Raw genomic sequence first — 12,008 nt, forward strand, 5'->3', positions numbered from 1 at the left:
GCTCCTGGGAGACACTTCTCTTCCACCCTCTACCACACCTGCTCCCAAACTGGCTCAAGCAATTTTTATGGCTGCACAACTCTGCAAGATACCCTGAAAGTCCTCTGCTGAGGACTCGGACAATATAATACAAACATCACATACCCGCTCATCAGCTCCAAACCCCACCTCGTCGGTTAGAGCAGCTGGTGAGCTTCATTCCACTCCCAACTAGGGTCTCCCCTCAAAATAATGCCAGATCCCTGTGAGCTGACCGAAATTTAGTCACCTAGAAGACTAATTTGCACCCTGAGTTCCGCTAACAGACAAAATAACCCTGATTATTTTTTTTTATTTATTTTACAACACACAAATACATCATTTTACAATGCAGTAAAAAAAAAAAGACTTAACAAAAGCCTCTCGGAAGAGAAAATCCATTACATACGTGTCGGGAGACTGAACATTCCCCTGTCTCTGGGACAACCCTTACGGTTCGTTTCCAGCTCACACGGTGAATGTAGAGGGTTGAGTACTCCTAGCTCGAAGCGAGTGAGTGTCCGGTTCTCTGCTGGTGCAGAAGAAGCGGCGGCTGAACGGGGCAGCGGCAGGGCTTCACTGGGCAGGTACGGCCAGGCGGGGAAGCAGGGGAGCTGCCTTCTGGCTGCGCTCGGCAGACATGTGCTCCAAGCGCTCGGTGTAGAACCCGTTGAAGTCCAACCTGAGAGACAAAAAACCCAGAAGTTTCGGCAGCCCGCTGGCTCAACGCTGCCCAAGAGCTGCATGCAGCCAGCCGAATGCGCTGCCAAGGGCCCCCGAGAACTCGCCGCCGTAAGTGCCGCAGCGCACGGGCTTGTCGAGGCAGCAAGGGGATCCAAAAATACATAAACTCTTTTACAGGGTCAGACGAATTTTAGGACAAAGTTGAAATGAGGGGCGCGAAGCAAAGCAAGTCTCGCTGCGGGAAGCAGCGGAGGATGCTTGCCTGTGCAGCAAGGGGGTCTGCGCCGCAGCACGGACCTCTCAAGCAGCCGCGCTCCCCGTGCCCACCCCGCAGAGCACAGCCTTGCTCTTACCCAACCATGGCCCCTGGAGGAGAAACCTCTCCCAGGGCATCAGCTGAATGTGGCCACACTGCAGCGAGCTCCGGACCTGCCATCCCCGCACGGGACGGCCCCGGGCTGGGCAGACACAGCGGCTGGTTCAGAGCAAGACGGGGACGTCCGCAATGTCCCACAGGTGTTGACGGTGACACCTCTTCTGCGCTTGTCCCCTGACAACAGGCTAAACTTCACCTGTTCTTTACAGGCGTACAAAATACATCGGGAAGAACCAATTGCTAATAGCTGCTTCTCCGGAGCCACAGCTCGAACACACAACCCTGGAGACGCATCACTCGGGGACAAGGCGCCAGGGGTGAGGGCTCCTCACTCTCCGCACCTTCCCGGCCACTTCCCACCACTGCTTAATACCAGAGTTCACCACCGTTGAACTCCGCTATTAATTCCCGTATGAAATCCACCACATTATCCCCCGTAACTACCACGAAACGTCGCAGTTCCCATTGCCACCACCTCCTGGCTAACACAAGTATGCTTCAAGCAGATTCACCATCGAAGAAGACGAGTAACGTTGGAAGACGCTCAGCCAAAATCACAAGTACTGCTGATACTTGTAAACGCCTCTCCAAAGCGGGCAACATCAGCAATATCCCAATCCTGTCTCCTTGATAATCCAAAATGATGCCACAAAACCACCCAGCTCCACGACTTCCTTAGGCAGATCTCTGCACTACGAAGCCGACTAAGACATGCGCAGCCCTTAAAAACATGTGCCCTGGGAACACTAAGCAACAGTCGATACAAGCCTGTGAATCACACAAAAGTTACTCTCTTCATTTCTCAAATTAAGTTGCTCCAATACTAAATGAATGGGCACAATATTTGAGTTTCATGTTGCTTAACAACCTTACACAAATGGCAACAAATTGTTCCTTGACATTTTTTGGTGACTGCAGAAAACAGAGCCTCGACAGATGGAATTTATCTGTTGCTCTCTCCTGGTTGAAAAGCTTACATCTCTTTCATCCTTTTAGTGTTGTACAAAGGAAACCCGACACTGAGGCGGGCATATTTACCGAACTTGGATTCAAATATAAGGCCAGGACTCATTTACAACCTTGCTTTGAGGATCTGTTCCACTTCTAAAGTTGCTTTTTTCCAAACTTCTTGAATTGCAGGTTTTGATTTGCTCCCCTTTCAGCTACGTTTTTAGGGTTAAATGATCTTTGATAGCTATCTCTTAAGAATTTGCATGGTGCTTCCTCAAACTCTGCTTACACTGCAGTTTCTTGTTTTGCGGCTAGAACTTTTATTCACTGGGGTTTGCATCACTTTGTACGTCCTACTGGTCTTACGCTAAGCTCAGTCATTGCTGTTTCCTCCAAACTGGTAAAGGAAGGATATCTGATGAATGCTAACAGCATTTCTAAGTCTTTGGAATTAAGTAATCCTTCTGGCAAAGTCCTCTAAGCTGTAATTCTTCTCCTTTTCACTACTGGGATGTGAAGGAGGGACTCTAAGAGATTTTCTGCAGTTGCCAACCCTCTGTCAGCAATGCTACCGACAGAGCCAAGGCACCTGCGCAGGACTTCAGCACACCGAAGATCTGAGAGATACGTGTGAGCTTCCCCGCTTTGAAGGAAACCCTCTGGATCTCCATCGTCTGTTGTTTCGTGCTACAAAAACGATGGTTGTGCCTCAGTTACTCAGTACTGTAAACTGAATAAATGTTAAGCAGGATCAAATAAACAAAAGCACAGTACCAGAATTATGAATAAAAGGGATATTTTGTTATCTATCTTACAAGTTGACTGTCACCCTTGAAAAGCAGTCATATAAAAAGGTTATCATTTAGAAGAAAAGACTGGTATGTCTCATAAACTCTTCCTTCTCTCTCTCAAATATGTTATTTCAGATGGCAACCGTCTCCGCTCTGGTTCTTGGGTTCCTGTTGCCATAGAGTCCAGGACTCGATCCAATCATCCCTACAGACTGAATGAGAGCTAAATGTCACGTCTGGGCATTCATCGTGGGACTTCCACTCTTTAAAACATCACCGAGCAGCCTGTAGAAACAGGAAGACATGTTCTGTCGCATGGCCTGTTAACATGCCCTATTTCAGTTAAGGAAACGGCGACATTTGGTTTGTCAGTGAAGGTCCAGCTGCGTCCAACATCTTGGTGAAGACTCACGTGGTCCAAAATTGTCCAAACTGGGGGACTTGATAGTGATGACAGTCCTGATGACCCAGTATTTCCTCTGCAGCCCTTGAACAGAACTGGGGCATGGAAATAACAGGGGGCAAAGGACTCAGACCCTCTTCTGAACTGGTGGCAGCTTAGGTCACCATTCTCAATGCAAACCGCTAACGGAAGCATTTTGTTTTCTCACAACCCACCTGAATCACCATCCTTCTCCTTTCTCCTGAAGCAGGAAGTACTCATTGTAAAAAACAACTTCTCCATATTTGGAAGAACTGGTTCCAGAGCTTCCACAGCTCAGGAGTCACCTCCTGCCACACCTAACACTCGTGTGCGGCCTGTGAAACACAAAGGCATCTGGTGGAGGATAGCTCCTGGCCAGGGCACCATGGACCCACAACTGAAGAAGCTACACAGCCAGTCTCCGTGGTGCAGCATCAGTTTGTCCCACCGTCCTGGTAGAAGCATAAAGCTCTCACAAGGGCGGGGAGGCAATGATAAAAGGGGCGAACCTCCGATGCTCAGCGTAGGAGCAGTGCTGGAAGGAGAACACCACCTGAGCTACTGCCAGAAAAGGCCTTACCTACATCAGTGTCTGGCATCACACGTGATAAAAGTGTGATGGAAGGCCGCAGGACTTCTGCTGTTGCATGGTGTAAAGACTGGTCAAGGACTTGACGCTGTTGACTTCTTGAGTAGGCTGAGAACAACTCCAGCCTTGGACTGAGTGGGTGATGCCACCAATGGGACGATCTCCACGTGTTCTTTACAAGACTCAAAGACCGTGGGGTCATGATGCTCTTCTGTTAAAAGAGCAGGCAACTCGGTCTTCACCATTGTATTGGCCCTGCCCTGTGCCACCTGCAACGATGTCCAAGCGGCTGGATCACGGAGTTAGTTGTCATTAAGATCTCCCGGATGGAGCATCATAAAAAAGCCCGTCTGTTCGAACTTGTACTGGTAATGATAAAAATGTAAGCGCCTGATAAAGAAGGAAGCAGGACTGGAGCACTGAGGAGGAGTAAATGTTCTTGCCTGGATGACTCAACCGCTTGTGGTCTCGATCCCTGAATCTAGCCTGACTCCGTATGCTACCATGACACCTAGGAGTGATGGCAGCGAGGGGAGCTTAAGAGCTTAATCCCTTTGGCCTGTCAGTTTTTCTCCAGATGGATCCTGCCTGCAATCTACAACAGTCCAATGATGATGAACAGTGATGCCCAGGCAGATGAAGGTTGACATAAAGTGTCCGGAAGGCCTCGATAAGCTGCACCATCATTTCCTAAAAGGATTTGCAGAGACTTAGCTGTCCTGGTTAGTCCTGAAAGGAACAGCAATCACTTGTACAGTTGGAGCCTCTACTCACAGCCACAAAAAAAGTCTTTGAAGAATTTCCAAGATAAGGAGATCTCTGACTCTGGTCACTTCAGAGATGGAGTGAATCAGAGTTATTAGGACTGTGGAGAAGGGGTCCTCACCTACCTTCCCACCTCAGGGACTAAGTATCAACCAAGAAGGGCAGTTCTGGTCACAGGAAGATAAGCTCCTACCCTCACAGGGAATGGAAGCAGGAGAGTTAAGAGCAGCAAGCAGTTCTGTGGCACTGCATTTCCTTTCAGACGCTTGTGAGTATCCCTGTCCTCCTTAAATAAGGAATACAATCCTACAAGGAAGAAGACATGACATGTAATTCTGTAGAGTGCTGTGGGAGCTGGTGGGCTCGGCTCCACTCCTGGAAGCACCTATAGTAACAGGGATGACACGTTTTAGTGTTCAACCTTGGCCTGAGCTGTGTGACCACATCCCAGAGAGAGCAGCAGATGCTAACACAGGAGGCCAGGGGCTGCGTAAATGCATGGTAGCTGCTGGTCAGCAAGATCTCAGAAGTAAAGGACAACTGGAAGCCCAGTCTCCTGCCGGAATACTTCACAAAACGGTGTTTGCAAAGGTTGGTACCAGGAATCCTGGACAGCCATGTCAGATGCTGTTAGAAAAGGACAATGAAAGCACCTTTTCTCTCTCTGTTTTCAGGTGTAGCCCATCTCAACAGAGGTGAAAGGGTTATCACCCAGCCATAAAAGACATCTGGTACAGAAGGGCAGCGAACAGAACTTGATGGTTGCAGGTTAATATTCTTATGGTTTTCCTGAAAATTAAGTTAAAGGATGGGAAGGACCTAGAAAAAGTACAGTTCACAAAGACCAAAGCAGAAGAGCAATAAGACTACACTTAAATAAAACAAAACAAAACAAAACAGAGGACAAAGCACAGTTAGGAGAAAGCCCTTTAGTCCTATATGGTTAAAAAGAACTAAATAAGGATCTACTCTGTTCTGTACTAAATATCAAAGGGGTTGGGGCACGAATCCCTACAGCACCAAGGGAAGAAAGAAAATGTATGTGATTAACCAGTTATCAGGCACATTTATGAACAAAATTACGTATCGCCGACAACTGATTCTAGCATATCTACCGCTGAAAAGCATTACAACTTTAGACGAAAAACATTCTTAAAAGTAAGGAGTGCTCCTTGGTAAACCAAGGGCTTTCCTCAGAAAAAGATGAAAGGAAACAATCAACACCTAAAAATGACCTTAATTTCTGGCTAGTCCTGTAAGAGCTGTTTACAGTCGCTTACACATGAAAATAAGGCTACACACCGGCTTACAGACAGCATGAAGAGGCTAATGGATGTTTAGGATGGCTTTGTTTTCTGTGCCCTAGCTAACAGCAATGACAAAGAAGGTAAGTCTCAAGTGTTCTAGGCTCACGCGCACCGTAACAGTGCAAATGTGTCTATTAGGCTTACAGACATAGAACAAGCGCTTAAAAAAGTGTTGGTGTTGAAATATTTTGTATTCATTAAAATCCTGGCCTCTTAAAATTATGCCTATACACAATATATATCCTGCCTCTTCACTGTAAAAAATGAATTGGTTTTCGTATACGCCTAACAGCCTGCAAGCAGCATTTCTGAAGCGGTACGGTCTTCGCCAGGTGTGAGGTGGCTGGCAACCAGCAGCTCTTACATGCGACTTCCACCAAGGTGACTCTTTGAGTTAGGAGATGCCAACTGCTGACCCTCGCTTGCCTTCCTATTCCGCGGTTATACGCATGCCTCAGCTGAACATTTCCAATCTGCAGGCTGCTAGGTTTCGTGGCTGCTTAACTCTTGAAAAACATATTCCAGCCACAAACACTAAAAGCTGCTCCCAGCAGCAAACTCCATAGTTGCGGTTATTTCTGTTTTGCTCCTGAAGAGCTGGTATCAGGATCAGAGTGAGAAGCATTCTGCTTGCACAGCACATGTGCTCAACTCTGGGTAATGATCCTAGAGCATTATCTGTGGTTCTTCAAAGCTAGAAGTACCATGGCAGGTCCCTCTAGGCTACACCAATCTGTAACACGGGTCTTAAAAAGCCCAGCAACACGAATATCTATGACTCTTGTAGCAAAAACAAACATTAATCATTCCAAAGAAGGCCCTGTGCATCTCATTTTATTGAAAAAGAAACACAGAGGTTATAAACCTGGCAGTAAAACCCAGATCTCCTTCTCTCTCTCTCTCTCTCTCTCTCTTCCTGCAGTGCGTCTTGTGTACCTGACTTTTAGGCATTACTGGAGGAATTTTGATTTCTAGGAAGCTAGAAATTGTGGGTGAGGCCACAATAAAAACATACTATTTAAATAAATACAAGATGTGAACTTAAAACAAAATAGCCGCTTACAATCAATCCCTTGCACCGTTTCCTCATCTTGGAATACTTACACTGTATTTAGGAATCAGCTTATTCACTGTCTACACAGTGAGACAATCCCCAAGAAAACTAACACTTGCATTACATTTACAACCTTAATAGATAAATTTCACATTTCAAAGGAACGTGGGGTTTTTTTAAAGCCTTGGGTTGAAATGCAAAGCAGTATTTCTTACGATTTCAGTGTTTTCATTGATGGGGCACACATGCACATTTATAAACAGCAGTTATTCTTCTTGAGATGAATTTGGGAACCACAGGAGGGGATGTTACAGAGAGAAAACTACTGGCTCACCTGTAGATGATGTTGAGCATGCTGTGCTCACAGTCATTGGTGCTGTAAACGCTCAGTTTGTCCAACAGGTCCAGCAGATGTGTTGAGAAATTGCTATCAAACTTGTTGATTGTTGCTTCGAAGCCAGATGTCAGGTGGAGGTTGTCGGCATGCTCTGCTAAAAGCTATCAAGGCAAAGCCACAGTGGCCCCATGTGTTTGCTGATTCGCACTTGCCAAAGAGATGCAATTATTCCTTCCCTATTTCCTAACCTGCTCAAAAATACTGCCATAAAACTTAACAGTCGCTCACTTAACAGTCGCTCAGCCACTAAAATAAATCTTTCGAAGCAGTTGCAAGGTCCTTGGTAGTTAAAAACCTTGCTATGCCTGTCTGGGAGAACCCCAGAGCAGATCCCAGTAGAGTTATCCTCAAACATATGCTGTCGTTATTTATTTTCAAGCAGGAGGAAAAGCCAGTAAGCAGAAAGTGAGTGTTCCCTAAGACAGGTTGTAACCTCTGGAGCACTCCAATTGCCTTTCAAGTGTGACGGACCCTCTGTGCGCCAGAGACGGGCTTTCAGTGGGACAGGAAGCAGCCTGCTCACCGCAGAGCATGCCAAACAAATCGCTTAGTACGTGTTCATCTAGATAGAGAAATATGGACAAGACAAATACCCCAGATATGAAAGGGATGGGCTGCAAAGAGTCACACCTGACAGTTTATTGGCTCATCCATCACAAAATGCTAGTTCTGGCAATAAGAAAGTCTGTATGTGCAGAAAGTCTTGCAGAAAGCCTGTATGTGGGTACCCACTGCACAGCTGGAAATACAACTAAGAACTTAAAAACAAGTGCAGGGACTGCTGTGGGAGACAGGGTCTTCAGAGCAGACTTTGAGAACACCATCAGTGCTCCACGCTGCCCTCAAAAATGCCCACAATTCTGCAAAGATTCTGCTTTTGGGGCCAGAGGTGCTCTAGAACTAGGAAGGTCTATCTGCAAGAGGTAGGACAGCCACTCTGACCAGACTGCAACTCAGGCAGCATTCACAGAGGAAAGGGCCCAGCCGTCCATCCCGTGTCCCACCTTGTTAGTTAGCTTCTTCTTTGCCGTCTCTTCAGCACGCTCCTCCTCTGTTGGCGGGCCCAGCATTGTGCCGTGCTCTAAGGTGAGCCGGTCCATCTCGTTATCCAGCTTCATGCTCTGGGTGAACCTCTTGGAAGGGCAGAGGGTTGGAGAAATGGTTAGATCCTGTTTTTTCAATTATGGCAAAGCATGAGGCTGACTCAGTTCTGCTAGCCCTGCAGCTAGCTAACTCAAATGAAAGCTAACTCTGAGATTAAATTTACCATGTTAATACACAAAGCTCCCTAAACCCAAAGGAAGGTGGGGTTTTTTTGAAGCTATGGGCTCCCTGAGATGCTGGCTAGAGCATGTCCTGGGAAATCTCCACGGGTCCAATCGCCAGTCCTCACCTGACCCTCAAAAGAGCATGATAAAAAGTACAGAGCCCTACAACTTACACCTCAAATTCTGCTGCAGGACTGGATCAAGAGGGGTAATTTGGCTCATATGAACCTGATCCCAACACTGAAAAAGAAGAGCATAGAGAATTTTGTGGAGGGAGAAGCCACAGAAACCATTTGGGAGAAAGGATGAGGGTCTGAGCAGTTGAGCTCAAAACCCTGCTGGCGGGAGGAACAGAGGCTCTTCCTCTTCCACATGCATCGAGGACAAGAGGGGTTGAGTTGAAAAAAAGGGACTGTCATAGCTGGCTGGCACCTAAAGCAGCTGGCAGCGGCATGGTCAATAACGGGGAGGCTGTACATACCTGCATGCAGTTTGTGAACATGACACAGACAGACATGAGCTTGGAGAAGATCTTCAGCAGCTCCGGGTTGGTTAGCATGCAGTCCTTCAAGCAGTTATCCAGGAAGCTTGTGTGGTGGCTCAGGACATCATCAATATTAGATGCCTGTGACAGGATAGAACAATAATGAAAAACCAAACCAGGACTGCTGTGCTGTACCAGACCAAAGCTCTAATCCAGTATCCTGCCTCTGTCAGTGACCTCTCAAACATGCTCTAGGGCATGTTAAGATACTTCTCATGTACCTTCCAGCTTTGAGAAACATCCTGAGATGAAGACTGTATTTGCATTACCGCATTCAACAGCCCTTCGCAGGCTTTTTACCTTTGATTTGTCACATCACCTTCTCAACCACATTATGGTTTCTTTAATGATCCAAACCCTCCACTGGAAAGGAGGCTCAGGATGGAGTTATCTGCTTTATGAACATGCATTTCCTTTGCTTTTAAATCTGCTTGTCATGCCCACTCCCACCTTCAAATCTCAGTAAAGTCAGCTACAGTAAGTGGAAAAGAGAAAAATAAATCAAAGAACCTTAAATGTCACCAAGTTTACGAGGCTTAAATCATACAGGTTATTCAGAAACGTGTTTTAGGAGCACACTAAGGAACTGGGAGATGCAGTGTTGCAAGGATTCTGTGAGATTTTTGTCCAGCTCTGCTACTTCAATGGGCTGTTTCAGTCTCAAGTTTTAAATGATAGATTAAAAACCCCCTCTCACTCTGTACAATTATGGGATGTGCTGAAGCTGCGAACACAAGTCAAGCTTAGGAAAGAACCAGAGGACTAAAATTGCCAAGGTATCCATCCACACAGCTCCATCAGGATCAATGCCAAAAAAAACCCCATAACCTTTCAAACAACTAGTACAGAACAGGGATAAACGCCGCTCTCTAAAGCAATGAAGATGCTAGTTGTGTTGATAAAGACGATGATGTTCTGAAGATGAAGATAGTAGTTATATTTTTAGGAAGAAAGCACCTTAACTTCAAGGGGAAGCGCACGAGAGTAAAGTCTGAGAAATTAAAAAACAGCATAAGGCACTACATGAGACCAGTGAGGATCATCCTTTTCCCTCCTAAAATGCAAATGAATGGAAAAAACTACCACAGTCTGTAGGCTACGGAGGTTAAAGAGCCAGTTCTGCACCCTCTGTTTGGAAATAAATGATGCTTTTATTTAAATCAAGGAAGATTTTACCCAGTAGCTGGGAATATGTCATCCCTCGTGAGCAGCTCTTTTAAAGGACTGCATAACAAAGTGACGGCTTGTGTACATATTCACATCATGGGCATCTTTGAGTCATTACTACTGCACTATTACTTGGAGAAGCCCTTCATCTGCAGAGCAATGGTAGAAACGCTCTACAAAACACTGCAGCAACCCTCAAGGTTTCAGAAATGAAGAAGCGTATGGTGAAGGCATACACTGGAACTGAAATAAAAATCTTTCATCACCGCTATATCTCTGAAGGAGCAGAGAAACCCAATGGCTGAGAGCCAAAGCAGAGAAGGATCTTCAGACAGAAAGTCTTTGCAAAAACTCTGGAATGGGGAGATCATGTCTTATGAACAGGGGATGCTGTCAATACAGACAGTGTGCCTACTGCGTTTAACAGTCCCTTCTAGGACATCTGGAATCAGCAGAGACTGAAAGGAAGCACTACCTGAAAGCAGTATGGAAGAACCCAGGACAGGGTAACTTGTTCAAGTGCCTCAATTCAAGTAAAGTAAACTGAGTGTTATATTTTGCAAACCTAAACTTACAACAAAATTAAGAAGCAAGTACACTTCTCTCAGATCTTCCAGGAGCTTGACATATAACCTCTTCTTGTTCAGAAGTCCTCGCCGAGAATACGCAGAGATGCTCACAATCCTAGACCTGATACCTCCTGTGAATTCTCCAGAGAAAAGGATGACAGGGCATCAAAAAATGTTGGTTAGCTGACCCCAGAACAACTCCCCAATACAGAGTAGAAACTAAGACAGGGTCAGTTGATGTTGAAGACACACAAGGCTCTTCAGAGAGCTTCCAAGAGAGCTGCTGTGGCTTAATTCAGATTGGAGAAGGAGCGTTGGGCTGTTTGGTACATCAGATAAATGTTTTTCACAGCGTAAGAGGAAAAAGATGTGCAACCCAGAAGCGTCTGATCACAGGATGACTATCAGAAGGAATAATAATCAGGTGATGTAGATCAGCCTCCTGTTCCCTCACAGTAGCTGGGGCACCCTAACACCAGCCCCAACACAGCAGCAGCTCAGGAAACTGAGAAGTACCATGAGGAACACAGTGTCCCTTGGGATAGGGAAAATTACTACAGCCATCACAAAGGTTATGCTGCAAAATAAGGAAGCTTGAGGAATGGATCACTGATCATCTGCTCTAATTAAGTACAAGTTCACTGCCTGGCACAGCCCTTGCCTGTGCTGAGTGCCATATGCCAAGACCACCGTCATACAATGTTCAGGAATAGCACTTCCTCAGGGCTTTCTCAAGTTGCCTCCTGGCATGGAGGAGATGGCAGCAGCTCAGATTCCCTCCCTTGGCAAAGCCCTCCAGCACTACTCCACCAAGCTTTGCACCCTCAAGCACTTTCACAGGCCTTCACGACACACCCCAGCCCATGCAACGCATCCCTGTAGCTTCATGCGATGAAAACGGCTCCAACACAGCCCTCCCCAGACTGCTGCAAACACTTGAAACTGGAAGAAGACAAAATGATCATATGTTAGGACCACATGGGACCCAGTGGCGACATTTGCTATGTCATGTGGAGCAGACAGCCTATGTCTTTGCCCTTGTTTTAGGCAGCAGTATAGAAGTAGCTTAAGATGCCACCTCTGCTCTCTTTTTCCTTCCACAAA

General features: G+C 46.3%; 1 protein-coding gene across 1 annotated transcript in view; it reads right to left on the minus strand.

Moving 5' to 3' along the window:
- Nucleotides 1-368: 368 nt before the first annotated feature.
- The window catches only part of TUBGCP2 (tubulin gamma complex component 2), a 36,798-nt gene continuing 25,158 nt past the window's right edge, over nucleotides 369-12,008 (minus strand). The window contains exons 14-17 of the mRNA XM_059821162.1: nucleotides 9,106-9,249; nucleotides 8,361-8,489; nucleotides 7,294-7,457; nucleotides 369-700 (exon numbers count right to left, since the gene is read on the minus strand). Of these exons, the coding sequence (XP_059677145.1) occupies nucleotides 595-700; nucleotides 7,294-7,457; nucleotides 8,361-8,489; nucleotides 9,106-9,249 (543 nt within the window). The 3' untranslated portion in view covers nucleotides 369-594. The remainder of the gene's footprint in view (nucleotides 701-7,293; nucleotides 7,458-8,360; nucleotides 8,490-9,105; nucleotides 9,250-12,008) is intronic.

Source organism: Gavia stellata, chromosome 9 (assembly GCF_030936135.1).
Source record: "Gavia stellata isolate bGavSte3 chromosome 9, bGavSte3.hap2, whole genome shotgun sequence".
Taxonomy (NCBI): domain Eukaryota; kingdom Metazoa; phylum Chordata; class Aves; order Gaviiformes; family Gaviidae; genus Gavia; species Gavia stellata.